Raw genomic sequence first — 27,801 nt, 5'->3', positions numbered from 1 at the left:
TACTCTACCTTCTGTATAGCAACCATGTCGCACCTTCTGTCCTCTCCTACCGTATTAGCGCTCAGCGCCTTCTCTTTGACTATTCTCTATTTTGTATATCGCGCCGCACTGCCCCACCCCATCCCGGGTATACCTTACAACAAAGCCGCCGCCAATTCTATCTTGGGCGACGTGCCCGAGTTCCTGAGATACGTCAAAGACAACAATGGCCAAGCTCTGCAATGGTGGAATTTGCAACTCGAAAAGCATGATTCACCCATCTTTCAGCTGTTCTTGAAGCCTTTCAGTCGACCCGTGGTCATTGTGGCCGACTTTCGTGAGGCCCAGGACGTCCTTCTTCGCAGATACAAGGAGTTTGACCGCAGCACCATCTTCGAAGAGATTTTTGGCAGCATTCTTCCCTACCATCATATTGGACAAAAGACAAGTGATAAAGTCAAGGCTCAGAAACGCTTGTTGGCCGACACCATGATGCCATCCTTCTTGAACGAGGTGCGTATCCTGGAGTCCGATATCTTATGGTTCGATATGTTAACCACATACTCCAAAGGTCGCAGCTCCTAGTATGCACGAGGCTATGATGGATCTCGTACGCCTGTGGAATCTTAAAACAGATCTCGCGCAAGGTCGCCCTTTCGAAGCCCACGAAGATATTGCACATGCCACACTCGACGCTATCTGGGTCGTCACGCTCGGCTCATCGGCCAACACGATTGGGAATCAAGCAAATATGCTAGAGTCTGTACCGAGCATCAAACTTCCCGATGGCAACGACGTGCCAGTGCATTTCCCAAAGGCTCCTCATCCGCCGGCATTCGACGCTGTTTTGACAATTACCGAGTCAATGACTCCATTGATAGCTTCGCCGTATCCTAAACTTCACCACTGGTTCTTGCGACAATTCAAATCGTACAAGGAAGCCATGAAGTACAAAGACCTGGAGATAGAAACCATGATCAAGGCTTCGGTCGAAAAGTTTTCCGAGGACCATATCGATGCTTTGGAGAAGCAGGGTAAAGACCGATCAGCTATAGATCATATGATCAGACGCGAACTCCTGGCATCTCGAAAGGAAGGCAGAAGACCCCAGTAAGCCCTTTTCATCCACTCCGTTGACCAGAAGACTGACACAACCTTGAGATACGACACACTTGCTGCAAAAGATGAAGTCTTCGGCTTCCTCGTCGCTGGCCACGAGACCACTTCTACAACAATTGCTTGGGGAGTGAAGCTCTTGAGCGACAATCAGCAAGCACAAACTAAGCTACGCGAAGTGTTGCGCTCAACTTACGTCGGTGCCGCTGCCGAGAAGAGACAGCCTACCTCGAAGGAGCTAGCAACTCTACATCATCCTTACATTGATGCCATGCTAGAGGAGATCTTACGTTGCAGTACTACGGCAGCCATCACCAGTCGACTGGCGATGGTCGATACGGAAGTGCTAGGCATCCGCATTCCCAAAGGAACTGACGTGAACTTCTTGTCGTACGCTGGCTTTATAGCACCACCAGTGGGTGTTGTAGAGGAGCACAAGCGCAGCCCTAGCAGTCAAGCATCGAAGGATAAGACTGGTGTCTGGGAAGTGCCTGACATAAGTGCCTTCAAGCCAGAGCGCTGGTTGAAGTCAATCGGCAAGGAGGGTGAGTCCGCATTCTCGAAGAATGCTGGGCCGACTCTACCATTCGGCGCTGGAATCCGTGGCTGCTTTGGTATGTTACGTTGCTTCCTTCCCCGATGAACGAACCAAAATCTCTAACCATCCACAGGACGCAAACTAGCATATATTGAGCTGCGTATGCTCGTGGTCTTCATCATTTGGAACTTCGAGCTTCTGCCAGCCCCTGAAGAGCTTAGCTCCTACCTTGCAATCGATAAGGTTACTCATCAGCCTCAGAAGTGTTATCTCCGCCTGAAGAAAGCAGATTGGTAGACCGACACTCAAGGAAACCTCAGCACTCCTTTCTTGAAGTAGATATATAGTTTTGTAACATGCACTGATAAGCCACATCTCATGTGAAGAGACTGATAGCCGACATCGACCTGATTCCCCTGCATCCGAAAGCGTGATGGAGACTTCACCCGTACAAGCACGTTAAACCAAGCCGGTGGAGGAAGCCCCCGACGACGGGATCAAACCATTTACCAAAAGAGTGATGCGCTAGTGATTCGGAGAAGCGATCTTATCTCCGTGTGGATATTATTGCTTCCAGCTCATCACGCAGGTCCAATACCGCGCAGCAAACACTCTGCCCACTGACATGGTGGCTCGCAAGACCCAACAAGTAGCGCACGACTCTGCGGCGCTCGTCACGAAGACATTAGTGCCAAACGCGGTTGCCGGAGGCCGTGGGCGATCCTGCATGACGCCGTCTCGACGTATCAGATCTCCCCAGCATCGAGGAACGCTAGCGCTGTTTGGCATGCTCCTAATATCGCATATATGAACATCAGGGGTCCTTGCGACATGCTGCTCTGTGGATAGAAGACAGAGACATGGCTTTTGCTCAAAAACAGCTAGATAGCGGATTCAAAGAGCCTCGAGGAGTTGCTGATTGGTGACCATGTTTCGGGAGGACGGAGGTAGATCGATGCTTTAAACTCGCCCAATGAAAAAGAAAGCAAGGAGTTGCAGGTTGTATCGGAAGGCTTGGACCCGTCGCATCTTGTCTTGTTGTCAGTCGTCCACGTTGCAGCTTCTCCTTTCTTTGCAATCTCCCTTACGAATTTGCCGTTCATATCTTTTCCCTCGAGTGACACCCTCCGTTCTTTCTTCAAAGGACAACTGGAGCATAAAACGACCAGCACTTTCCGAAACCTTCCATCGATTCGGGCAGTCGCAACTTCCCCAGATTTGTAACCACTCTTGGCCCTGGCAGCCTAGCACTGGCTTGCGCAACATCACGCCTTCCCTCTTTACTTACCTTCGTCACTTCCACTTCCTCAAACTTCTTTCTTGTCATTCTCTTTGTATACCAACTTTTCTGTCGTCGCAAGTCTTGCGCAAAGTTGTTGGGATAGTTTGCGACGGTCGTTTTCGCACTTTACTGTCGCGCGAACCCGTACTCCGTACCTCCTTCGGCGCAAACTGATTCCTAATCGCGACGTTCGCCTTCTGCGAATGAGCCACTAGGAACTACTCTCCTGAACATTTCTTGAGGTCATGCAAAGCATTTTTCGTCTGCCATGGTGTACGGATCCTTCAGGCGACGATAAGGCCATGTTTCCCAAAATGCGCCAACCACCTGTGGTCGACATGTCCCTGCTCAGCAAACTCAAGCGCAAGCGAGCTGATAGCCCGACTTTCGAACCTCTGCCTACCTTTGATCACTCGAAACGCATCAAGTTCACTGACGCTGACACTGAGCTCCCTCTGCCCGGAAGACGACAGATCGATACTCAGGTCAACATGAAGATTCCAGAGCCCAAGTCACACGAATCTGCTAACCACGGTCCTCAACGTTCGATGTCAAATGTTCCACTGCTTACTCCGGATGTGTCATTCGTCACAGTTGCGTCTGCTGCCAAGCCAGAACAGCTTTCGGAGACTGACGACAAGCCTGAAATTGTCGAGGGTACGAACGAATCACAGTTGCAAGACGTTCTCGAACATCAGTTCAATCTCGAAATCTTACTCAAACATCGCGAACTTCGACTCATCGAGCAAGAGCTTGCCAAATGCCAGACAGCACTCGAGCAATTACGGAGATGTGAGGTCATCCCGTACCCTGGAGCTTCTGGTCTCTCTGAGTCTCTTTCTTCTGGCACTGGACCTGCTTTGAGGGCTCAATCTGGATTTACCCAACCACAAGCACCAGCTCCGTGGGGTGTCACTGACGGCCCGTACACTAGACACTATGCGAAATGGCTTCTCAACGACCCGACCTTCGACTCGTTGCCGTTCAGTCATGTCGTGCCGGCAATGGACAACTACGCAATACAGCCTGAGGGCCGCTCTACTCGTAACAGTGGCGCAGGTATTGGCAAGACTGGCAGATCACGCTCTACACGCGATTCGTTCGGTAATCTCAACTCGGCATTGCCCAACTACCCCGCTCAGTCCCGTGGTAAGCAGGGTCCCTTGGTCATAAGAAGACTAGCCGACAACCTATTCGTCAAGTTGGTCTGCAACAACTGTCAGCGATGCGATTTCTCTAGTGTCCAAGGATTCTTGAACCACTGCCGTATAGCGCACAAGGTCGATTACAAGAGCCACGAAGCTGCGGCTTTGGATTGCGGAAAGCCACTGGAGGAGGACGAGACCCATCTGATTCCTCATGGAGCTCCCACAGCAACATCCGGTGCACCAAAACCGCAGCAGGCTCCTAAACCCGCTATATCGCAAGCTATGCCCCCTCCACCCGCTGGCTTCGTTCATCCTCTGAATGTGCAAGTCCTGCCGCGCTTTACGTGGAAAAGACAAGCGGACGAAGCAAGAGCATCGGTTGCCCAACCACACCGTCGTCGCGCAGTTGCAAGCAAACCCAGTGCTACCCCTGCTGCAGCTTCTTTCCACGCCACCCCCTTGGTAGGATCGTCGTTTGCGCCATATCTCTCTGCTCGGTTTGCGAAGTGTGGCCTTGGTGGAGACCTGCAACAGGCCACTACTCAAGCTCGTGAAAAAGTTGATCTTGGTCCAGACCTCGCTGAAGACGAGCAAACAGTATCGACAAGCAGCGAGAAGCCCAAGACGAATGGCATATCAACAACCACCATGGACAGATCTATGTGTAGGCCGGCACACCAAGGCTCGCAGGGTCACAAGGGCTGGTATGCACCTATCTCACGTCCCCGCCCTACGCCGATCGTGGCCCGTCACGTTTCCGCAGACATGATGGACTCACCACCTACTCTGTCGCCCCACGCGGTGGACAGCAACCCGGGACTAGTATCTGATCATGAAGACGACGATGCGCCCTCGGACCTGGACGATGTGCGTTCAGAGCGCCACGACTCCCCTGACGCAGTGAGCAGGCTTGGTGCTATCAGGGATCGAACGTGTGGAGATGAGATTGATGTGGATCTTGAAGTCGATGTTGAGGATGAGGCCAATGGACACAGTGTGCTGATCCGACCTCGAAGCCTGGGTCTGCAGATGCGTTCGAGCGGTAGCCCCAGCAGGGCCAAGTAGTTATGAGCAAGGACGAGGGAAAGCGTTGTATTTTCGGATGGCTACGAGACCAGGTGGTCGCAAACTTTATTACTGTACTTTTATTGATGAGGATGAGAAGACTTTTCGTTTCTGTTAGAGTGTTCTTATCAGACATGAAATTGGACAAAAAGCTTTTATTATCATATTTTGAGCATTTCCTCTTCTCTCTTGTGCGTTGTTCTACATTATGGTTAAGCAAAAGTGGGAGGAGCATGATGTTCGGCTATTGAGACATGTGGTCAACTACCTCTCGCATGATCAACCTCCACTGGCTTCGCGGTAGAAGCTGATACTCCTGTTTGCGCCGACTGTGACAAAGGTCTCGTTTCTCGTCATGGGAGTCTTGGGGAGCCACTTCACGGCCCAGAGAGTCTTGTCCGACTCGGTCTGGGTAGCGACGCACTCGCGACGCTCGACACTCCAAACCTTTGCCTTGCCATCATAAGCACTGTAAGAAAGAAGTCAGCATCAAGTCCCTGAATGCTGGTGATCCAGCGAGGAAGGGATCAAACACATACCCGCTCAGGAGGTTTTCACCCGAAGTGCTCCAATCCAGACTCATGACCCAACTCTGCGAGCCGGTAAGGTTTGCCACTTGCTCGCCGTTCTTGACATCGTACAGAGCAATGATCTTTGCATCACCACCCGCGGCCAAAAACTTGCTCGCCGGCGAGAAAGCCACCGTCCTCACTGGCTTGACCAGTCCTTGCAGCGAGTGGGCCAATCGTCCAGTGGTGTTGTTGAAGAGATATACAGCGCCGTTTGCATGTCCAGAAGCGGTGAATTCGCCGTCAGAGGACAGGGCAACGCTCATGCCGAAACTGCCTTTTGTCTCGTACTCGCGGAGTTTCGCAGGTGGGTTGGATGGAGAGAGGGTGCTGAGGTCCCAGACGTTGATGCGGCCGTCGAAGGTTGTGGCGGCGAGGAATTGGCCGTCTTCGCTCAGGGCGATGGCCCAGATCTCGCCAGCGGTTTTTGCTTGTGCTGATTTTGAGTCGTCTGTTTGGGAGGTTAGTGATGTGGTTCAGAGTGTTGTGGTCGGGGTGAAAGGTAGAAGAATAGTCGCACCTACTATTGAGCCTTTGAGTGCCCATCGAGAGGACTCGTCGTCAATGGACCAGACCTTCAGCTCGCCGCCGAAGCCAGCTGAGGCAGCGGTCTTGCCGTTTGCGCTGACAGCAATGTGGTGGGCACCGAGTTTGTGGGCATCTTTCAGAGTCTGGACAAGCGGGTATGGGTCATTCTCGTCGTTGGTGGGGGCAGTCGAGTAGACGTGTAGCGAGGAAGAGCCAGATGCAGTGATTAGATGAGTGGGAGTGGCAGCGACGCTGTAGATGTCGGCGGGGGAGGCGTCTGGGATGCTATGCGTTTGGAGGTATTGTTTCGACTGGATGCGTGTGTTAGTTGTGGCTATACAACAAGCTGTCTCAAGTGACTTGCCATGGTGTCGGAGATGTTTTGCAGTCTTGGTTGTCAGGTCGGCGAGAAATGTTTAGAGCTGCCATGCGACGATGACGTTGCGATTTATTTGGTCTTGGGGCTTCGCTCGACCAAATCAAAGCTCGAATTCACATCTTAGAAGAATAGTAGTAATGCAGTCAATTCGTGTCACGCGCGATACTCTTGCCGTGGTCTCGTCTTCTTCCCGTTCCCAAGTATAAAACACCAGCAAATGCCCATATCCGTTTTACAACGCCTTGTCCGCAACTATACAGGTATACACTCCTCTCTGTCTCCCCCCCCCCCCCCCCCCCCCCCCCCCCCCCCCCCCCCCCCCCCCCCCCCCCCCCCCCCCCCCCCCCCCCCCTCTCTCCAAGCTGCCTCGTTCTTCACTTTCTGTCGACAACGTCGTCCGTGAACTCGGTCTTGGGCTCTTCGGTCTTGGCCTCGTCAACTGTGTAGCCTCTACGGGCCAACTTCATCTGGCGGTCCTTCTTCTCCCACTCAGTCAACTCGGATTTTTCTCTCTTGGGGCTGAAGTCGTTGCTGAACCACTTTTTAATGCCTGTAGACGGTCAGAAATGCGCCCTCTCTGCTCGGTATCCGAAAAGTATTGACGTACTCATGACACAGTGGGGGCACAGGTAATGTGCGCGCTTGACTCTTCCGCAGCCAGAGCACTTGTTGAGCGATGTGACATCCTTAAGACCCTTGCCAGCCATCTGTCGGTGACGCTTCTTCATGTGTGATGTCTTCTTTTTCGGTACAGCCTTGAGAATTGACTCCCAGATGTCCGAGACCAGGCTGGGGATGGGAACGACAATCGAGGGCAGTAGAGGGGCGGGCCATGATCGAGCGCCGAGGGGGATGAAGCTCCTTGAGGGACCTGCAGGACGAAGAGAGGCGGAAGCGACGGCGAGGAAAGACTGTAGAAAGCCCGTCGAGGGCGCGGCGCGGAGCGACATTGTGGTTGGTATGGACTGTTACTCTCTGCTCAAGGCGTGCCACAACCAACAACTTCAACTTCTCAGAATTCGTCCATGTAACGCGACACGTGCTGAGTTGAACCACTGCCAAGTCTCAGGACTACGCCGTCGAAAGTCACAGCCCTGACGGCCAAGGCCAAGCAGCAACCCTGACTCTCGGATATCGCCGTCAATGCGCAGCCCTATGAGCGCTCGGCGGCGCGACAGTGCGCGACAGCCGCGTTCCTGCATACACCAACGCTCCGAGCTTTAACACCCTGAGTGCACTTTATCGTCCACTTAATCAGACCAGCATGAGACTAGGCACACGATCGGATACTCAGAATGGCCTCTAACCACGCCGAGGCTTCGTCCATGAAGCAGGCGGCAAATACTGAAGACCTGATGGAACTTGCCAGATTAGCGCTTGCCGAGACCGAGGAGAAGCAACTCGCCGCTCTGGACGGTGTTGCTCAACTGCCTTTTGGCTATGGCACCCAGCCCGGCGACACTCTCGACTTGAGCGACAAAGGTGTCCGTGTCTTGCCAACCGAGCTGATCAATCTTATCAGAGATCGTGTCGAAAGGTACAATTGGATCCCCTTTTGTTCAACGGCGAACACTTTACTGACATTATCAAAGACTCTCGCTCGGACACAATCGACTTAGTGAGATACCTGCCGATCTGATCTTTTGTTCAAATCTGCTGTATCTAAACCTTCGTCACAACAAACTCAACGCCTTCCCAGAACCGGTACGATGAAGCTTGCAGTCCTGGAGTTCCATCAGTCTAACAATGCCAAGGTCTTTCATCTCAGAAAACTTCAGATCCTGGATCTCAGTCACAACAACATCACTTCGGTCCCAGATGATGTCGGTCTCATGTACTCACTCATGTTCTTGGCCATTGAGTCGAACAAGATCAAACGATTGCCACTTTGCATGGGCGAGATGTCGCGCTTGCAGAAGCTAAAGGTCGGATCCAAGTCGATGGAGTTTCCGCCACCCGAAGTCTTTGTTCCCAATCCTCTCGGCGCATCTCCAGGTGGTCCTCCAGTGGAAGAGGCACGTCAAGTTTGCTCGCAGGTCAAACTGTTTCTTCGCGAGTACAGACAACGCGAGATGTTGGGTAGAGAGACTCCGGATCTTAGGTAATGGGCTTTTAGTATCACAGAGTAGGTCATTGGACTGACATTTGGTGTAGCGAGACCAGTCTGGAGACCCCACGTCCTCTCAAGAGATCGGTATCTGGCAGATTCCCGGTCAGGCCAAGCATGAGTGGCATCGACGGACTCGACACCCTCAGATCTGGAGACGGACTCGGTCTTAAGCCACCACCACCACCAATTCCGCAGAGGTCTCGTGCTCGGGACTCTATTGTAAACCCTCCATCAGGTCGCCGGTTTGAACGTCCAGGTATCGGACCACTTACTGCTGAAGGTGAAAATGGTAGGAGTCGTAGTGAGACTGTTACTTCTACTGGTGCGAGATCCAAACGACTTGGCTATGTTCCTCGCAAAATCTCTGGAAGTTCGCATACGACAATGACCGAGACCGGTACGCTGAAAGCACATCATTACAGAGGAGCCTCGAGCTTGAGTCTTGCTGCTTACAGTGGCAACGAATCCTCCTCTGGAGCTGTCAGCCCCATGGAACCTTCCAATCGTATGCCTGTGGCTCGCCGTCGTCTGTCCAGTTTGCCAGAAGACCGCCGAGTATCAAGACCAACTAGCATGACTGTCAAACTCGCAACAAGGATTGTCTTTGCTCTGTTCCAGCTCAACGGTCCCATTGGCGATGCGGTACGAACTATTAAGAATGGAACGCCCAGAAAAACGACAATGGAGAGGGTTTTCTTCGAAGCAAGTGCGAGCCTTGAAGAGCTCGACAGACGATTGGGTCAAGTTACCACTGGTACCGGCGAGAGCAGAGCATCAGAGAACGACCCCTGGATCCATGCAATCCGAAGAAAGTGTGCTCATGTTCTCCAATGTTACGCTTTGCTTGCTGCTGAGCTCCGCCTCCATGCTCGTAAGATTGCGCTGCGTGGTGAAGGCATGTACATTAGAAGTCTCATGCTTCACATCTACGGCACTTTGATCGAGATTCGCAACACGCTTACTTTCCAGGCTACAGAAGTCAAGGCACCGACTAGAAGTGCTCGTGGCTCTGTGGCAACCATCAGCCGGGCCAGCACACCCACTCAACCAAAGCCGACGGCGCCGAAGAAGAGACTACGAGGCGCGACTATACTTCAGCCTTCGCGACTAACGACGCCCGGCACTGCTCCTCCGCCGGTTCCTCTCAGCACAAGCCGAAGCAACACTATGACAAGCATGAGTGCCGTGACACCACGTTCAGGCGAGTCGTTCTCGTCGGCCTCGGGTATACCACGATCTGGCGCGTTGCAGCCTCCAGCCGAGGAGACTGAAGAGCAACGCCAGTTTGAGTCCATCTTCCTGAAGCTTCAATATGCATGCGAACTTGCTGCACAAGCTCTTCCGGGTTGCAGGGTTGACTTCTACAGCCGCAAGGAATCATCAGCAAGATCGATGCAAGCAACAGTATCACGTCAGTGGGCCATGGCTCTCCAAAAGTGCGATATCGCAATCAATGCTCTGGAGTCAATGAGAAACCGCCTGTCAAAGGTCAAACTCAAGGATCCTAACCTGCCTACTCAGCGAGAGTTCTGGCTGTTGTGCGATAGATTCGTGCGGGTAAGTTTTGACATCCAGTCATGCCATCTGGTGTACCGAGAAGCTAACGAAAGGGACAGACATGGCTGGATCTCGCTCTCGAGATCAGAAACATTGGAAATCAAGGCTACGACACGGATTCTGTCAAGGTGGTCATGCGACCAGTCCAAAAGGCTGTCAAGGAGGTCAGTATCGCTGTCAATGGATCTCAGCTGTACCAGGCAGCACTTCGGTCAAACTCGGTGTCCGGATACGTGACACCGGTTCCAGCAACTCCTTTGAGTGCAGCACTTGGACCAGCAGCACTTGCCACGGTTCCTTTGACCCCAAGTTCAACGGTGATGCCATCCGAGTACATCGCTTCGGGCCTGCAGAGTGCGGCTGAGAGACAGTCAGATGCTCCTAGCCTACGCAGCTACCCTCGAGGAAGAGGAGTGTAGACAAGTCCATGGTCAGGAAAAAGTATCTGAGGTGGAAATGAAGAGGGAAATGAGCAATTGAGCGAATGATACCATGGGAAGGACGGAATAGAGGAGCATTTCAAGGCGAATATGGCGAAAAACGGGCATACATGGTTTTCGTTCTGCAAGATACCAGCAGGCATAGCATGGCATGGTTGAGATTAAGGGAATATGGAGAGTGGGGCCTCAAGACATGCATATACAAAGGATAGCTCTTTGCACCCAGTCAAGTAGAGCACGAAGAAGAGACGAACATACACACATGACTTCAGTTCACAGCACATATAAATTGCGCGACCAAGAGCACCAGTGAGTTCGGAGATGTTTTGTTTTTTTGCTTGAGCCGGTCCATTTTTGAATAGCGAAACGTTCGGACTATAGAAAAGGCGAGCAGAAAAAAGCCGCGCGGGCGAACCGACGAGAAGTAGCAACAGAAAAGTGCATAATCCTCCGGAGCCGTAAACTGTTCCCAATAGACACTGAGCGATTCCACCACGCCTTCAAGATACACGGAGGAGGTTGCTTTTTTGAGTAGATGAAAGTAGGGGACGAGACGCTTAGTCGAAGAGACCGAAGCCCATGTCGTCGTCAGACTCCTCCTTCTCCTCGGCCTTCTCCTCAGCGGGAGCGTCCTCGGCAGCGGCACCACCAGCGGCAGCACCACCGGCGGCGGGGGCGGCAGCGGCACCAGAGCCGGAGCCGACGTTCAGGAGAAGCTCCTTGACATCCTTGCCCTCAAGAGCCTGTAGACACGCGACGAGTCAGAATATTTCCTTGTTGTATGTTTGCGATTCTTGCTCCATTGGGAGGCGCATATTGGGCTTCCTTGAACGAGGAGATCGCGAGCAGTGTGATCGTACCTTGGCGAAGAGCTGAGTCCAGATGGGCTCAACCTCGAGCTTGGCGGCAGAGATGAGGGTGTTAAGCTTGTCGGCCTGTGTGTGGTTGTGTCAGCGATGGTGGTATGGAAAGGTCGCGAAAGGTGAAGTTTCGCAAGGCGGTGGATGGTCGCATACGGTGATCTCAATACCCTCATCGGCCAGGATGAGAGCAGCGTAGGAGGAAGCGAGCTCGGCGGTGGACATTTTGTTGTAAGGTAAAGAGATGCCTTTCTGATTTAGAGATTTACCAGACGGACTTCTTCTCAAGATTTAGTTGACGGACGACGGTTCAGAGAGACCTGGATGAACAACCATTTCAGAGAATTTGGCGAGTGTGGTGCACAGGCCACATGTATTCTTGGCAGTGCATAGGTCGTACTCTGTCATGTGACTTATGCGGCTCCACGATGGATGCACAAAGCCGGACAAAAACTTGCGCGAAACATGTGCAAGATGTGCAGAAAACGTCATCGTCAAGTCAGTCCAGTCCGCCTCACATCCGATACGGGCAGCAGCTACCAAATCCACTCGCCCGCATACCACCAATCCACGCCGTATCTTCCCCAAAGACACCGCCAAACCCTCACTCATACCCCAGTATGACCGACTCGCCATTCGTGCGCTTCCCGCTCGATCCCAAGGAACAACCCATCCTCGACCGCCTGCTCGGCCTGCGCGACCAGCTCTCGGTCCTCAAGAGCGATCGCTCATCATACATCCGCACTCAGGATGTCCTGGACCTGTACACAAAGTTGATCGGAGAGGTCGAGAAGCTCAATGGTCTGCGTACCGACAAGCGCAGCGAACAAAACAGGGTCGACACAGTGCTGGACGACTGCTTCCAGCTTGTTTCCCTTTTCTTCCTTACCATCGGCCGCAATCAAGAAGCTCCCGCTGTCTACTCTGCTGTATCTACTGTAAAGGTGGGCTATTCCGTGCCTTGTTAAGCTTCTTCTTGTTCTCATCGTGCTTGTAGCGTCTCCTGGATCATCTCAAGGAAGCTGGCTTCTACTTGCTCCAGGACCTCGAATCTATCGAACACAACCTCCGGAAATGGCGCTCATCTGTTGAGCGCGGCAGAGATGTACACAGCGACTCCTTGATGACATTGCTCGAAGCCCGCATCGACGTCTGCTACCAAACCCTCAAAGAGCTCCAGGCTTCTTTGTCACAACTCGATCCCGAACTCATGGGCTACTACGAAAAGCTCGTCTCAATTCTGCGCTCACTCTCGGCCTGCAACACTCGATCAAAATTCCCGGTCAAGGAGGTTGAAGAGTTGGGAGCACAGCTCAAGCAAATCCAGGCAGAGCTGAAAGATGCTGGAGTATCACACGAGGGCAGGACGGCCGAAGAAGCATATGCCGAACAACTGCAGCAAGTACACATTGATGAGAACCACATCGAGGAGGGTAGCAAAGTTGTCTCCTTCCTGTTAGGCCGCTGTTTGCTCTGGCTCGAGATTGTCCAGAACAAGTAGGCTACACCAACCTGTCTCTTAGACCTTTGACTAACAGCACCACAGGCAAGGCAAGATAGACGACCGTTTCCGCGACACATACGATAAGCTCGTCAAGTTGCGCAACACGCTCGACAACATGAACCTTACTCAAGCTTGGTCCCTGCGCGAGACAGACTTATACAGCTATCAACGACAGCTCGATCGCATTGACGAATCCCGCGTCGATGGTAACTTCCTCGACGCTGAAGGCAAGCCTGCCGATCTACATTCCCAAAGGGTAATCACATCTCGTGCCTTCTCTTTCATACCCTGCTGACCCTTGTTCTCACAGACTCTGCTCTACCTTCTCCGCAAGAGCTACTCATACATCTATCACTACATCGTCTCATCAGAGCCTGTCTCGGAAGCTCTGCTACCTATCTACAACCAACTGCTCACTCTCAAACGTTGTCTGCTCGAGGTCAAGCGTTCTGGCGGTGTCGATTCTCCTCGCGAGTTGTACCCATACAGCATGAAGGTTTGTCTTTACTATCCTATTCCTGTTACAACTCCACATTGACTTTGATCTAGCTCAACTCAATCGATAACATGAAGAAGGACGGCAAATTCATGGTTGGTAACGACATCCCTGAAGGTCAAGGTAGTGTCACATCACTGCTAGCCGAGTGTTTCGACATCGCCTACGACCTCAGAAACGAGGCCGAAGAGCGTCAAGAAGCTGCCGAGCTGGCCGACGGTGACGAATCCAAGGAGTAAAACACTTTTGGCGACAGTCACAAATCGTCTCTCTCATACACAACTTCGATATTAGGAGCGGAAATTATCAGAGAGCTATGTCCTCTTGTGCTTTTGTTTATCTGCAAGGCGTCAGGGGCTTGGGAGTCTAGGTCTTTGCCATTTTATTTGAGGGATTCACAACTTCTTGTAGGACGGAACAGGTGGAATAGGAAGGAAGAGAGGCATACCTGCGAAACACGAATAGGAAAATCTCCTCACAAATATTTGACATTATCTCTTTCTGTTCTCGCATTTGCGCTGACTGCCCAAAGAATCGCTTCCGCATGTGGCGACACTATACTGATTGAGACGATTTCTCTGCTTCTCGACATCCCTAGTAAGAAATCTAGCGCTTTTATGATGTATGATGTTTCTCTTTCCAGAGATGCCTCATTGTTCCTTCTTCGTGACATGTAACTCATGCTATATGCAGATGCGACTGGTCCATAGCGCCTACCATTCCAATCGACTTCTCCCTCTTGCTTCCTTTGATCGAGCGAGCCACATCACTCTCACAACCTTTGCTCTTTTCAAAACATTGCTCAGCTCCGCAAACAATCCTCATCTCTTCTTCTCGTCCTGCTTTCTCTTCTCCTCAAACCTCAATCCCGCCCAACACCTGCAACCCATCGCCCTCCCCCTCATCCTCTGCCTCTGACGCATCAGCATCCACGAACCACAATCTATCACCATAAGATATACACAACTCCTCTCCTACCTCCACTTCACGTAGAGTTTTATATACAATGAGTTTATTGGCGACATTTCTTTCCCAGCCTACGTTTTGATGCGATGAAGAGTGGTTGAACATGCTGCCTAGACCTAGGACTACGGCTTGTGTTGTGCATTTTTGGTGTGTTTGAGGATGAGTGTAGGGCCAGTTGCTGTTTTGGGGAATCAGATATGATTGGCTTTGGAGGGGTTATGCTGGAGGAATGGAGTGAGAGGAGACTTGCTATGTGTAATGGTATAGTTCTGTCTTTTCTATGTGCTCTTTGTTTTCTGTTGGGTCGAGGACGAGTACCGGACAGGTTTCCAGGACTGTGTATGCTGGTATGCGTGCTGCTGCAAAGACACCTCTGCCTGTAAGATTTGAAAAATTTACGAATCAGCTTTCTCGAACCCCTTTAAAACTCGATGACATCCATGAAGTACAGAAAGAACAGATGCAAACTCAATCAATACGAGCAGAAGAAAAACAGTCAAACCACAACGACTGCTCATACACAAAAACACGTCCAATACCTCACACTTCCCTTGTACCCAAAAGCAAATTCCTTCCCTTGCTCTTTCTTTACTCGCATTCACTGATTGACAAAATAAAGGATATGAATCATGGAAGAAAAGTAGCAAGAGGAAAAGACACGAGACATACCTTTCGGCGTATCCAACACCAACTTGATATCAGCAGATCTCGTCAACGGAAGAGCCTCGTTGGGTAGATTTTGCAGTTTCGAGACTCGCATTGTTACGTTTCTCTCCCAAGATCGAGAGATTGTTGATATTCCAATATGAGAGTGTGTTGTTCCTGGGAGAGACTGTAACAATGGTCGAGGTGGTTATTATTGTTGGTGTGATGGGCTTCTTGTGTTCCCAATGGGGAAGAGAAAAATGCATGATGGGCGGTTCCCCCACATTTCGTCATCACTATTGCCAGCAACCCGACCAAGACAACCTAACTTGACACAATAACATACCAAGCCAAGGTACGCAGTAAACCTGATTCTATATCCAATCACACAGCACCGAAAAGTCCTTCAGTCACCATGTCTCGTCCTGGAGTAGCTCGCACCGCGTCGACCAACCTTGGCAGTGCAAATGGCCAGAGAGTGTTGGAAGGCAAGATGGCCATTGTCACCGGTGCTTCAAGAGGTATCCCTCAATCGAGCGTGCAAGTCGACACGTAGCAATCGCTGAACAAGACCCAGGTATCGGTGCCGCAACATGCGAGAACCTCGCCTCCAAGGGCTGTTCGCTCGTCATGAACTACACGTCCGACTCGTCCGAATCCATCACCAAACAACTGGCCGAGCGCCTCGAGAAAGAGCATGGAATCAAGGCATTGCCCGTACAAGCAGACATGGGCAGTGAGAACGGACCCGCACACCTCATCGCCACAGCACTGAACCACTTTGCCCACCCCAAGACCCGCAAACTGCAAATCGACATCATCATCAACAATGCTGGTGTGGCATCAAACCTTCCCGTCGAGAAGTGCAATGCCGAGGACTTTGACTTTGTCTACCGTGTCAACGTCAGAGGCCCTCTGTTCCTTATGAAGGCTGCTATTCCGTACTTGCCCACCGACCGCAGTGGTCGCGTTGTCAATGTTAGCAGTGTCAGTGCTAGCTGTGGCTTCAGCGAGCAGAGTGTCTATGGTGGCTCAAAGGCTGCTGTTGAGGCCATGACACGCACATGGGCTCGTGAGTTGGCCGAGAGAACTACTGTCAACGCCATCAACCCCGGCCCCGTCATGACTGGTAAATACCGTTTCTGTTTTTATGCCATCGCATTTGCTGACTGTACAACAAAGACATGTGGAGCGGAGTCACACAAGAGTTCCAAGAGGGCATCGCACCATGGCTCAAGAACACCCCTCTAGCAGCAGTCCGTAAGGGCGTTGACAGCGAGGAGCTAGTCAAGCAAGCAGAGACCGCTGGTGGAAGACCTGTAAGTCAAACTTTGAGCCTGTTCCAATAGCGGCTGCTTACTCTGCGAAACAGGCATACGAACACGAGACCGCTGGTGTCATTGCCATGCTCTGTACTCCAGACGCCGCATACACCACTGGCTCCGTCATCAGCTGCAACGGAGGGTTCAAGTTCAGCACATAGATGAGATATGCCGAGCTTGATTTGCAAAATATAGCAGCTGGTGTAGACTCGGCATTACCCGCACAGGGTCATCCTCCCACCATAGAACATTTACCATCGATAGTTGTTGCCTGCTATACATGTCACAACTATGCACGTTGTATTAAGTAGAGAGAGCAAAGACTCTGTGATTTCTAAGGCTATCGTGATAGTACAATGCGGACGTAAGAGAATGCTCTTCCAACCCGCTCTTCCACCGCATCTCCAGTTCCTGATTCATACCGATAACAAAACAATTTATGTATACCTACTCTTTAACGAGAGCGACCAAGCACAAGCTTTCAAAGAGTCTTGTCGCCCGTCATCGATATCTCCGATGTGCCCAGCAGTTTTTCGAGCTCCTGTGTTTGAGTGGCTCTGACAGCCTCCAGGAGATCTCTAGTGCTCTTGCGAACGCTCTTTCCAGAGTCCACTGACAACAGACTAACACTGCGCCAGTGTCCTTTACGATCATCAATCACGGTGACCGAGGGGAAATGCCGAGTGACTGGGCCAGAGGGCAGACGTTGGTGGTCGGGAGAGATGGTCGAAGGCTCAGTGGTAGGCGCCTCCACGTCAATATCAGAGGGTCCAGCCATGTTGAATCCATCTGGTGCATAGATGAAGTTATTTGTAGCACCACTTCGCTCAACTTCAGTGTTGTCCAAAGATCCTGGAAGCCGCACGTAGGCTTGATACATGCGAGACAGCCTTCTTGCACTCAGTGCTCCGTCCGGTTCTGCAGGTCTGTTCTCGACGATCCCGTCCACCGAACCAGACAAAATAGATTCGTCTTCCACTGGATCTTCTGTTACACACTCAGTGGCTTCCTGACTGTGTGTGGACTGTGTTCTGTCATGAATACAACGAGCGGGCGAAGCATGTAGAGATGGAGATTTGTCTACACCCGATGCTGAGTCATGACGATGAGCATTGATGAAACCGAGTTCTTCCCCTTTTGTTTGATGATCCTCTGCTTCTATAAGACGAGAAAGATGGTCCATGGTTCCTGCTTGTTGTGAGGTAGTCGAATGTGTCGACAGAACTGGAGGCAAAACCTCAAGCTCAGGATGCTCTAGTCTACCACCTGTTGTTGTAGACGATCGGCGGTTACGGGCTGCTGATGAAGTAAGCAGATCAGTGTAGTAGCGGAAGACTGTCCCAAATGTCATCGATCGCGATTTTACAATCCAATTTCTTCTCTTGGCATTGATCAGACGTGGCCAGCTCTTAGGTGAGTCCAGTATCTCATTCGAGGAGGCCGTTTGTTGTACATTGCGCGTTTCTCGGTCATGAGCAAAATCTCGACAGATTATGCCATCACGGCGACCAGCTGGGCCGCAACGTCTCTCCCGCGTATGAGATGGATAGCGACTCCAGGAGCGAGGTGGAGCAGTTGTGCGGAGGTGTGATCTGGTGCCTTTAGTGGTAGCGGTATTCATAGTCCAGATAGTGCTGCGCTTTTTCTTGCGGAACAACGAAGTTCCAGCAGCGGACCCAAGATCATGCATGCTTTGGCTTCTACGAGCAGCTGGCGATCCATCGGATTCTAACGGGTCCAAGTCATCGAGTGTTGCTGCTGCCAGTCTCGCCTCGCTAGTAGATTGGAAACCGAAAGAGCTTGTGAAGACGGGGGCATACAGCGGAGAAGGGACGCCACCTATCTTCTGATCATTTGGACGGAGGAAGGCTGCTTTCTCCGCCTGGTGTTGTAGCAATGCCTTTTCCATCAAGGTCTCTTCCGTTCCCTTTCTGCCGGGGCCTTGAAGTGGATTGGCACGATGTATAGTCCGTTGTGGGTAATTATCTTCACTCTCGTTCTCATGCACGTAACTCTTCGGTTCGACAAATGTCGATTTGCGACGGCGGTTGTTACCCGCGATCGAGAGATTCCTCTCGTAACTGACCAAGGACTGCCGTGACTGCAAAGATGGAGCAACGGCCAAGGAGCCGGTTGAGATTGCACTCGCAGGCCTCTTATCCGCTCTGCTAGCGAAGCTGACTGCGCGCTGACTGCTGTGTGGCTTGGAGGAGGAATGTGGCACAGAAAGCAAGTCCTGAGAGTCTCCGGTTCCGTCGTAGGTTTGAGTGAGAGAAGACTGGTTTTTACCGCCAAGCAACGGTGTGCTGGTACTTCGAAGTTTGGACCATGTGAGATTGGGGAATAGTATGCGCAAGACGGAGCGGCGCTTCTTCTTAGATCTGTGGGCACTGGATGGATTGTTGAGGTCTTCCTTGAATCTGCTTAGCTTACCCAGGCTTCCAGAACTGTCACTTTTTGGCAGGGAGCATGACGTGTTGTGAGCAGGCAAATTGCTGTTACATGCTGAGCCGGTCACCGACACAGAGTCTTTGAGGTCAGAACGAGACGCTGAACCACTTGCTACGAAACTTATACCAGTAGATGCTGACACGACTCTTTCTGCTTGACGAGCGGTCATTGTCTTGCCGTCATTCGCAAGTTTGGGTGAGTCAGACATTATCGGGGCTTCCTGGATGATCTGGCTAGGAAAACCAGATACGTACTCCATTGGCGATGCAAGTGGCGTATCCAGAGTTGTGCTTGGTCTGCGACTGTATATGGATGACGATTCGTCTTCGAGAACCGTCTCCCAAGTAGAAGGCCCAGCCGAGCCCGCAAAGCCAGAGCTCGAAACACTCTTGCATCGCGGAAGATCCATGGAAGAGAGCACAATACTGTTAAGACTTGCATGTGTGTGACGATTCTGTCCACCCATCTCGCTTGCGCTTGACGCCTCTGAAATCTGCGATCGTGTACGTAAATGCTGTGAGATATGCATATCGTATAGGTGTAGCGAGTTGGTCGAGTCTTTCGGCGACACTTTATGCTTGTCATTACTTCTTGATTTGGCTCTCAGTAGTTGCGGCTGATCCGACTTTGGAGATGGAAGTCGGGGTAGTTGCAAACTGACAGAGGTGGGCGCGCTATGGAACTGCGCTTCGGTCGCCTTGGCCGGCGATGGAGATGACGGCCATATGTCGTCCGGATTCATGAACGTAGGACCAGGTATGTCGATAGCAAGAGCGCCGTTGAACCCTTGCTGCATATTGGAAGAAGAAAGTGAACGTCTCAGGGGTGATGCAGAGTCAGCCGGGCAGGTTGCTGGAGGTACGCTGATCGAGCGACGTGGCTCGTACGCAGCAGTGGTAGAACGATCACTGGGTTCGCAGAATCGTATGTGCTGGACTGTCTTTGCGTCTGTCGTTCCAGAGCTGTCATGTTCAAGAGAAACCAGTCGAGACTGGGGCAAACGCAACGACTGAGCATCGTCATCGTAATCATCAGCAAGATCTCGAAGACCGTGAAACAGTCTCTTGTAGGGGAAGGGGAAGTGCTTGATAATTGACCTGCTTGCCGTGTCCCTATGGGGCTTGTCTGTTACCAGACTCTTGCGACTCAGCTGTCTACGCAATTTGTTGGTGAAGCTTGGCGATTGAATGATCGTTTCATCGACTTCGGGCTTGCGATGGCCTATTCTGAGAGCGTGAGGGTGATCCTCTGGCAAGGAAGCAGCAACAAAGATATGCCGAAGTTCAAGATCATCTGCAGAGTAACGCGGTTGGCCTCTATCTGTCAAGCTGTTCGTGGCAGTTGTCGCATGCTTGTTATTAGCAAAGTGTATCTTGATGTTGGCCAGAGACTTGAAGTGTCTGACAGGCCTCGAGGGTGTAGCATCAGGCGAATGTGACCGAACAGGCGCGGTACAACAGAGCTTTGCTGCTGCCATGGCGAGATGTGAGCTCGTTGCAAAAGTCGACTGAAGATAACAAATGTAGTTCTAAAAGCAAATGGGACAATGGATGAGTTGTTGCTGGAGTCTTAGTCAAGTACAGGTCAACGTTCAAGGCAAGCATCATGACCGCTCTTTCCTACCTCGAATACTCAACTTTATCGTTTTTAAACATATACTCTGAGCAGGAAGGTGCATTGCAAGCTCTTCTCTCTCTCAGAAACACAAGAGCAAGGCTCATCCTGATACAAGTGGTCACCAGCGAGGAGCACCTCCCGACAAGCTACAAGATACTCAACTTGATCAGCGTTCGAGATGTGAAGCCGTCTATTCTGTTCCAACTGCATATGATGGCAATAATTAATCCTGTGCTCGTATGGTTATTGAGTACAAGGAGAGTAGTCGAGTCCGTGCCAATCAGAGGGCAAGGCAACTGACGCTTTGTGTCGGGTTGAGGAATCCATCGTTCTCCCCAGCTCCGCGATCGGCCAGCCAGAGAAGCTCGAGCCAATCAGGGCTGACAGCTATGATTCACCGATGCTGGGCAATTTGTGGAGAGAGGTCCAGATAGTGAGATGTGGCAGCAACATGTGAGTAATAGTTATGCGTGTCCGGCGGCCGCACGCAAACGAGGCAAGTGAACAAAGTACGCCGCGTGGAAGAGAGAAGAAGACGTGTTACGGAATCTCACGAGAATGTACGAGTAATCGTAGAGGTGAAAGCGAGTTTGGTGGCAGGTTAGCGCGTTCTTGGTCGAGATCTACATACGCAGGGCGGATTACGATGCTTGATGGAGTCATTGGAATCCAGCCAACGCCCAGTCGTCAACAATATCAAGCTCTCGTGCAGCGAACAGAAGGTGCGGTGAAGACACAGACGCTGACACAGGCACAAAGAGACAGATATGAGCAGCAGACACGAGGAGCCACGGGCTTTTGAATGCAGGAGTCGACAGGCAATGCGAACAATGGCGTGATGGCGCACCGCGGGGTCTTTTCAACGTTCCAGTGAGCCAGTGAGCGAAGAGCTCCGCAGTCGACGTGGTCTGAGCGCTGTAGTAAAAATCTGGTGAATACTTAAACGTGCCTGCCTGCGCTGCTGTCCACTGTGCCTCCATCCGCATCTCCCCTTTACTCTTTCCCTGTTCCTTTCCTTTTCACACATTCACAGCCATGGTTCAATCTTCGATCTTGGGTTTCCCCCGCATGGGACGTCTCAGAGACCTGAAGAAGGCCAACGAGGCATACTGGGGTGGTAAGCTGTCGAGAGACGACTTGCTCGCTGAGGGCAAGAGACTCCGTGGCGAGCATTGGAAGATCCAGAAGGACGCCGGTGTCGATGTCATTCCCAGCAACGACTTCGCCTTCTACGACCATGTCCTCGACCACATTCAGATGTTCAACGTAAGCACTCCTTCCCCCGCCTTCTCCTGGCTTCACCCCCATACCCCAGTATACTGACCCCATATCAGGCCATCCCTGAGAGATACTCAAAGCACGGTCTCGACCCTCTCGATGAGTACTTCGCCATGGGCCGTGGTCACCAGAAGGACGGCATTGACGTTCCTTCGCTCGAGATGGTCAAGTGGTTCGACTCAAACTACCACTACGTCAAGCCCACCCTCCAAGACAACCAGACCTTCAAGCTTGCTTCCAACCCCAAGCCCGTCCGTGACTTCCTCGAGGCCAAGGAGGCCGGCATCACCACCCGCCCTGTCCTCCTCGGTCCCGTCTCATTCCTCGCCCTTGGCAAGGCCGACCGTGGCCAGTCCGTTGAGCCCATCACTCTCCTCGAGAAGCTTCTGCCCGTCTACGAGCAGCTTCTGCAGGAGCTGAAGAAGGCTGGTGCCGAGACCGTCCAGATCGATGAGCCCGTTCTCGTCTTTGACTTGCCCGCCAAGGTCAAGGAGGCCTTCAAGCCCGCTTACGAGAAGCTGTCCGCTGCTCAGGGTCCCCAGATCGTCCTTGCCACCTACTTCGGTGACATCGTCCACAACTTCGACGTCGTTGACGCCGCCTTCAAGAACCTCCACGCTCTCCACATCGACCTTGTCCGTCACCCTGAGCAGCTCGAGCAGGTCATTGACCACCTCGGCCCCAAGCAGATCCTGTCTGCTGGTGTCGTTGACGGTCGTAACATCTGGAAGACCAACTTCAAGAAGGCCATTGAGGTCGTTGAGACCGCCGTTCAGAAGCTCGGCAAGGACAGAGTCATCGTCGCCACCTCCAGCTCCCTCCTCCACACTCCTCACACTCTCGCCAGCGAGAAGACTCTCCCCGAGGAGGTCAAGGACTGGTTCTCGTTCGCATCCGAGAAGGCCGTCGAGGTCGCCACCATTGCCAAGGCTGTCACCGAAGGCCCTGCCGCCGTCCGTGAGCAGCTCGAGGCCAACGCCAAGTCTATGCAGGCTCGCGCTTCTTCTGCCCGTACCAACGACCAGAAGGTCAAGGACAGACAGTCCAAGATTACCAAGGAGATGCACAACCGCCAGTCCCCCTTCGACACGCGTTACGCACAACAGAAGGAGCACCTCAGCCTTCCCATCTTCCCTACCACCACCATCGGTTCCTTCCCCCAGACCAAGGAGATCCGTCTGCAGCGTAACAAGCTGGTCAAGAACGAGATCACTGCCGAGGAGTACGAGAAGTTCATTGAGAAGGAGATCCAGGACGTCGTCAAGATCCAGGATGAGTTGAACCTTGACGTCTACGTTCACGGTGAGCCTGAGCGTAACGACATGGTCCAGTACTTCGGTGAGCGTCTCGATGGTTACGTCTTCACCACCCACGCTTGGGTCCAGTCATACGGCTCTCGCTGTGTCCGTCCCCCGATCATCGTCGGTGACATCTCTCGTCCTGCCCCCATGACCGTCAAGGAGAGCAAGTACGCCGCCAGCATCTCCAAGAAGCCCATGAAGGGTATGCTTACTGGTCCCATCACCTGTCTCCGCTGGTCTTTCCCTCGTGACGATGTTCACCAGTCTGTCCAGGCTCAGCAGCTTGCTCTTGCTTTGCGCGACGAGGTTGTTGACCTCGAGGCTGCTGGCATCTACGTCATCCAGGTTGACGAGCCCGCCCTTCGTGAGGGCCTCCCTCTCCGTTCCGGCAAGGAGCGTGAGAACTACCTCGACTGGGCCGTCGACAGCTTCAAGCTCTCCACCGCTGGTGTCAAGGACTCTACTCAGATCCACAGTCACTTCTGCTACTCTGAGTTCCAGGACTTCTTCCACGCCATTGCCGCCCTCGATGCTGACGTCCTCTCCATCGAGAACAGCAAGTCTGATGCCAAGCTCCTCAAGGTCTTCATTGACGAGGACTACCCCAGACACATTGGCCCCGGTGTCTACGACATCCACTCTCCCAGAGTTCCCAGCGAGCAGGAGATCAAGGACCGCATCGAGGAGATGCTCCAGTACCTCAAGCCTGAGCAGCTCTGGATCAACCCTGACTGTGGTCTCAAGACCCGCCAGTGGAAGGAGACCAAGGAGGCCTTGACCAACATGGTCAACGCCGCCATTGCCTACCGCAACAAGCACACTTAAAACAAAACACAAACAACAACACAACTATGCATCTATTTGAGATGACAGTACCATTGGGATGACAGCACTCAACAGCTGCATCATAGCGTTCATTCAACAAAGATACCCCATTTATTCAACTATAATGATTGCATGACGGAGTTCAACAAAAGGCTATGGAAAAGGGTCAAAAGTTACGGACCATTACGATCTCAACGATCGAAATTCACGACACGGAGTCCTGTTTTATTGGGTGTTGCCTAGATAGATATCTATCACAAATTGACATGGTATTTACATTGTCAAAACTATACTCTCTGTGCTCTTTGTAATGTGATAATTTGTGATGTTCTGACTTGGTAACGGAAGTGGACGTTCGATGTATGTAGCGAGTGAGTGTGCGAACGAGTCAACAAGGATCAATGTAATAGCATGGTGCCCTCCTAGTCAGTGGGTATGGTGAATAGTGTTTACACGCTTCCCATATATCTGCGGGCACTGTGTGTAACTCCTATTCGCGTATCATTAGGGATTGAACACTCGATAGTAGACACGAGCGAGAACGGTGTAAGGTCTTAACACTTACCGGAAGTGAGAGTAGCTCACCTCCATATGCTGAAGTTCGTAACTCGCACACTTCTCCCGCGAAGAAATAAAGAATGATCTTTACCATGAAAAGACATAAAGGATGCGAGGCTAGAGACAATACCGAGGAGAGCCTAGAGCACACAGTTTCTCAATGGACACTATCCTGTTCTTCGAAACTACTGTGCATACTCATAGCTGTACGCATGATGAATTTAAGCACACCAGGAGGACGCATTCAACACGCCCTCGTCGAAACATATTCACTCCCCGTGTGCGAAGGTATGTCACGCGGATGCTATAGAAATGCACAGTTCTTTCGAGACGGCAGCAAGATCCAGAGAGAGCCGATAATGTCACGACTCTCAGTGGATGCCTAATATTCACTGAAAGAATTGTGCATCTCTATAGCTGCTTGCGTGACATGTTTTTGCAAATGGGGAGATGCAACATGGAAGTACAATGATGAAAATGATTGATTAACATCTCAGAGCCATTCTGACCACCCCCACGAAGAAGACTTCTCGCCAGGCAACTTGCAATCGTCAATATCTTGTTGCGTGACATTTTGGTATGCCTCAACAGGGATCCAACCAATATAGGCGCGGTCTCCGAAGCCACCAATCCAGTAGATGTCCTCTACAACAAGTCTAACCCAGCGGCTTGTATGGATACGATTGCCTGGCAGCCAGTATGCAGCATCTGGATGATTTTTGACGAAGCAGGTGGCCAGACCAACCTTTGAGGCATCATCGTCAATGTCCTCGAGGTGACCAACAAGAGAGAATCTGGGCAAGCTAGCAGCGCTATGCCATTTGCCGTCCTGTGGGTGCCAACGTAGGCTCAGAGTGATATTACTGCCGGCTGCCACGTTCTTGAATGAGGTAGCAATGTCCAAAGCAAGGATGGTGGGGTTGCCACTGTCAGGCTCACAGTCGGCATAGTAGTCCATCAAGCCGATGGGAACACCCCCGAGGCCACTGGGTCGCTGCTCAAGAGGTTGAAATGCATTCTCGCTTGGGAAAACAGTCGATAATGTGCCAATATTTTCAAGATGAAGAATACGGCGTGCTTGAATAGCAGACTCGTGTACAGTGGGGATGCGGAAGCCCGAGGTCGCGTCTGCTGAGGGATTTGAGAAGAAGTACTGGCTGCCGGGGAGTGATGAGGCAACCGACGAACTGACCAGCGCAAGGCTGAGCAGCACTGTGTTGTTGACGCGCATCCTTGGGAATATCAGAGTAATCTGAACTTGAATCCAGAAGCGATGGCGGTTGTTCTGCTAGATAATTATGTCCTGATGGATCCAACAGACAAGCCTGGGATGTCTTTTGCCAAGACGGGAAGTTGATTGGTCGGCTAAGCGAAAAGTGAGCCCGCGCTTTTCGCATGCACTCTTATCGTTTTTGCGAGCACTCTCCTCGAAGGACGACCGACGACAACTTGCGCCAACGTGAGTATGCCCATTTTTCATTCCAGTCCATCAGCACGACGTCCGAAACTTTCGCCATCTTTTTCCGCTACCGATTTTGAGCCAACTTTGCACAAGCGACAACGACTGACCTCTGTTCGCCACCCACAGGCATCCCACATCACCTTTCAGCCATCCAACAACTCCCATAACTCGACAACATGGGTAAGGTTCACGGTTCCCTCGCTCGTGCCGGTAAGGTCAAGTCGCAGACTCCCAAGGTACGAATACTCCATCGCCGCTCCGCTACATACTTGGACAATCGCCACCCACCGCATCTACATCAATTCGATTCCTCGGAATAGCGTGCTAATGCAAATGCGCCTTCAGGTTGAGCCCCAGGAGAAGAAGAAGACCCCCAAGGGCCGCGCAAAGAAGAGAATCACGTACACCCGCCGTTTCGTGAACGTCACCATGACCGGTGGCAAGAGAAAGGTGCGCTCCATTTTCACCTCGGTACTGCAGGCTACGACAGACGCTGACAAGGCGGTAGATGAACCCCAACCCTACCTCGTAAACAATTTCCGGAACTGGAGTTTGAGCGATGGGGCAAAGGCGGGCACATGGATAGCACACAGTCTGGCGACACCCTCGATTCATCACTGGGCGGCCAGACCGTTTCCTAGCCCTGGCATCTATGATGATGATTCAAAATTCTGGCGGACATGCATAGCTGACAGGCTGCTGTTCGCAAGCCGGAACAAATGTCGCCGCAGAGACTGGTTTATACATGGCGTCTTTGATAGCTTTTTCACAACAACGGTTACGTCTTCTGAACATCCCTTGCTCAAACGCCTCTTCGTGTTCTGTGTGTATTCCTTGCAGGCATCGTTCGGGTCGTCTTCCAAACATACAGGCTACGCATGCATGTCTGATCGCCTGAGCAGACACAGCACTGCCTTGATCAAGGTCTCTATCCCAAACAGTGTCAATGTGAACTGTGAACCACATACAAGTGATTGCACCGTCGTCTTAGCTCACGTAGAAGATGTGACCAGGCTGTGTACATGTCCAAAGCTCACCTACATATACGTCACTGGCTGGGTGTCTTCCCCAGGTTGTTCACCTGCAAGCCCAACTTCGTCGACTCGGCAAACACCATCCATCATTACAACCACACATCACACTACCAACATGTTCAGCGCACTCAAGGGACTCTTCAAGGAAGTATGTCTCGTCTATCCGCGGCTCGAACTGTAACCTGCTCGCTTGCTAACCTCATTCAGGCTGGCGTCAAGGACGTAATCACCTTGTTCCACGCACCCAACTCGCCTGCCTCGATCCGCGTCCACACCTTGCTCAAGCAGACTGCTGGCGCTGCAAACTCCACTGCCACCATCGACCAAGCTTCTTCCCACCCTCAGCAGTCCAAGGTCGGAAGGACCGACTTCGAACTCGGTGCGTAATCACTTCAGGCCCCGGTTTGAAGCAGCTGCTCACCCACGTCGCGTTGCAGACGTTCAAGAAGGAGTTCCAACAAGCGATCAACTCACCAACATCTTCGAATACCTCGGCCAAGACAAGATTGGAAGCGTCGTCGAAGGCGCCTCGAGTACCACCGAAGCTCTGAGAAAGCTCAAGGACAACGGAGCTCTCTTTCAGAGACCCCTGGTTGTAGATTGGGGCAATGGACGTGCTGGTACCTCTCCTCCTCACCAGAACATTGCCTGCTTGCGTTTGGCGACTGACGTTACTCGCAGTGAGTGGTGACAACGAGTCCGAGATCCTGAAGCTACTCCAGACTCCCCCCAAAGCCTAAGTAATAGCACTATAGCTCCGCATTGGTCGTC

General features: G+C 52.0%; 14 protein-coding genes across 14 annotated transcripts; 8 read left to right on the top strand and 6 right to left on the bottom strand.

Moving 5' to 3' along the window:
* Nucleotides 1–24: 24 nt before the first annotated feature.
* Nucleotides 25–1,930, top strand: M436DRAFT_54242 (cytochrome P450; the record flags this gene model as incomplete). The annotated part of the gene is made up of 4 exons (XM_013568864.1): nucleotides 25–492; nucleotides 551–1,089; nucleotides 1,141–1,709; nucleotides 1,767–1,930. The coding sequence occupies 4 exons, from the start codon at nucleotides 25–27 to the stop codon at nucleotides 1,928–1,930; spliced, it is 1,740 nt and encodes a 579-aa protein (XP_013424318.1).
* A 1,230-nt stretch (nucleotides 1,931–3,160) lies between these two features.
* Nucleotides 3,161–5,128, top strand: M436DRAFT_54153 (uncharacterized protein; the record flags this gene model as incomplete). Its single annotated transcript, XM_013568847.1, has 1 exon — nucleotides 3,161–5,128. The coding sequence occupies one exon, from the start codon at nucleotides 3,161–3,163 to the stop codon at nucleotides 5,126–5,128; it is 1,968 nt and encodes a 655-aa protein (XP_013424301.1).
* A 279-nt stretch (nucleotides 5,129–5,407) lies between these two features.
* On the bottom strand, nucleotides 5,408–6,592 carry M436DRAFT_75515 (WD40 repeat-like protein; the record flags this gene model as incomplete). Its single annotated transcript, XM_013568990.1, has 4 exons — nucleotides 5,408–5,597; nucleotides 5,668–6,148; nucleotides 6,218–6,536; nucleotides 6,590–6,592. 4 exons carry the CDS (start codon nucleotides 6,590–6,592, stop codon nucleotides 5,408–5,410), a joined length of 993 nt encoding a protein of 330 aa, XP_013424444.1.
* Nucleotides 6,593–6,978: 386 nt separating this feature from the next.
* Nucleotides 6,979–7,554, bottom strand: M436DRAFT_66598 (uncharacterized protein; the record flags this gene model as incomplete). The annotated part of the gene is made up of 2 exons (XM_013568928.1): nucleotides 6,979–7,154; nucleotides 7,212–7,554. 2 exons carry the CDS (start codon nucleotides 7,552–7,554, stop codon nucleotides 6,979–6,981), a joined length of 519 nt encoding a protein of 172 aa, XP_013424382.1.
* Nucleotides 7,555–7,899: 345 nt separating this feature from the next.
* Nucleotides 7,900–10,690, top strand: M436DRAFT_75514 (uncharacterized protein; the record flags this gene model as incomplete). The annotated part of the gene is made up of 5 exons (XM_013568989.1): nucleotides 7,900–8,141; nucleotides 8,197–8,308; nucleotides 8,359–8,705; nucleotides 8,759–10,271; nucleotides 10,331–10,690. The coding sequence occupies 5 exons, from the start codon at nucleotides 7,900–7,902 to the stop codon at nucleotides 10,688–10,690; spliced, it is 2,574 nt and encodes an 857-aa protein (XP_013424443.1).
* Nucleotides 10,691–11,268: 578 nt separating this feature from the next.
* On the bottom strand, nucleotides 11,269–11,796 carry M436DRAFT_54472 (uncharacterized protein; the record flags this gene model as incomplete). Its single annotated transcript, XM_013568897.1, has 3 exons — nucleotides 11,269–11,454; nucleotides 11,572–11,646; nucleotides 11,728–11,796. The coding sequence occupies 3 exons, from the start codon at nucleotides 11,794–11,796 to the stop codon at nucleotides 11,269–11,271; spliced, it is 330 nt and encodes a 109-aa protein (XP_013424351.1).
* Nucleotides 11,797–12,191: 395 nt separating this feature from the next.
* Nucleotides 12,192–13,810, top strand: M436DRAFT_66595 (uncharacterized protein; the record flags this gene model as incomplete). The annotated part of the gene is made up of 5 exons (XM_013568927.1): nucleotides 12,192–12,515; nucleotides 12,569–13,068; nucleotides 13,118–13,331; nucleotides 13,386–13,571; nucleotides 13,625–13,810. The coding sequence occupies 5 exons, from the start codon at nucleotides 12,192–12,194 to the stop codon at nucleotides 13,808–13,810; spliced, it is 1,410 nt and encodes a 469-aa protein (XP_013424381.1).
* A 616-nt stretch (nucleotides 13,811–14,426) lies between these two features.
* Nucleotides 14,427–15,297, bottom strand: M436DRAFT_75511 (protein methyltransferase; the record flags this gene model as incomplete). The annotated part of the gene is made up of 3 exons (XM_013568988.1): nucleotides 14,427–14,715; nucleotides 14,788–14,914; nucleotides 15,207–15,297. 3 exons carry the CDS (start codon nucleotides 15,295–15,297, stop codon nucleotides 14,427–14,429), a joined length of 507 nt encoding a protein of 168 aa, XP_013424442.1.
* Nucleotides 15,298–15,597: 300 nt separating this feature from the next.
* On the top strand, nucleotides 15,598–16,665 carry M436DRAFT_54038 (NAD(P)-binding protein; the record flags this gene model as incomplete). Its single annotated transcript, XM_013568827.1, has 4 exons — nucleotides 15,598–15,703; nucleotides 15,760–16,311; nucleotides 16,365–16,501; nucleotides 16,555–16,665. The coding sequence occupies 4 exons, from the start codon at nucleotides 15,598–15,600 to the stop codon at nucleotides 16,663–16,665; spliced, it is 906 nt and encodes a 301-aa protein (XP_013424281.1).
* Nucleotides 16,666–16,985: 320 nt separating this feature from the next.
* On the bottom strand, nucleotides 16,986–20,432 carry M436DRAFT_75509 (uncharacterized protein; the record flags this gene model as incomplete). The annotated part of the gene is made up of 1 exon (XM_013568987.1): nucleotides 16,986–20,432. One exon carries the CDS (start codon nucleotides 20,430–20,432, stop codon nucleotides 16,986–16,988), a length of 3,447 nt encoding a protein of 1,148 aa, XP_013424441.1.
* Nucleotides 20,433–21,607: 1,175 nt separating this feature from the next.
* M436DRAFT_54176 (methionine synthase) lies at nucleotides 21,608–23,976 on the top strand (the record flags this gene model as incomplete). Its single annotated transcript, XM_013568849.1, has 2 exons — nucleotides 21,608–21,838; nucleotides 21,907–23,976. 2 exons carry the CDS (start codon nucleotides 21,608–21,610, stop codon nucleotides 23,974–23,976), a joined length of 2,301 nt encoding a protein of 766 aa, XP_013424303.1.
* Nucleotides 23,977–25,027: 1,051 nt separating this feature from the next.
* M436DRAFT_66591 (uncharacterized protein) lies at nucleotides 25,028–25,765 on the bottom strand (the record flags this gene model as incomplete). Its single annotated transcript, XM_013568926.1, has 1 exon — nucleotides 25,028–25,765. One exon carries the CDS (start codon nucleotides 25,763–25,765, stop codon nucleotides 25,028–25,030), a length of 738 nt encoding a protein of 245 aa, XP_013424380.1.
* Nucleotides 25,766–26,172: 407 nt separating this feature from the next.
* Nucleotides 26,173–26,528, top strand: M436DRAFT_84785 (ribosomal protein S30; the record flags this gene model as incomplete). The annotated part of the gene is made up of 3 exons (XM_013568986.1): nucleotides 26,173–26,232; nucleotides 26,342–26,446; nucleotides 26,505–26,528. The coding sequence occupies 3 exons, from the start codon at nucleotides 26,173–26,175 to the stop codon at nucleotides 26,526–26,528; spliced, it is 189 nt and encodes a 62-aa protein (XP_013424440.1).
* A 617-nt stretch (nucleotides 26,529–27,145) lies between these two features.
* On the top strand, nucleotides 27,146–27,770 carry M436DRAFT_75506 (uncharacterized protein; the record flags this gene model as incomplete). Its single annotated transcript, XM_013568985.1, has 4 exons — nucleotides 27,146–27,178; nucleotides 27,238–27,409; nucleotides 27,468–27,650; nucleotides 27,712–27,770. 4 exons carry the CDS (start codon nucleotides 27,146–27,148, stop codon nucleotides 27,768–27,770), a joined length of 447 nt encoding a protein of 148 aa, XP_013424439.1.
* Nucleotides 27,771–27,801: the final 31 nt, after the last annotated feature.

The sequence above is a fragment of the Aureobasidium namibiae genome (genome assembly GCF_000721765.1).
Source record: "Aureobasidium namibiae CBS 147.97 unplaced genomic scaffold scaffold_17, whole genome shotgun sequence".
NCBI classification, from domain to species: Eukaryota; Fungi; Ascomycota; class Dothideomycetes; order Dothideales; family Saccotheciaceae; genus Aureobasidium; species Aureobasidium namibiae.
This window is presented reverse-complemented; position numbering and strand designations above follow the sequence as displayed.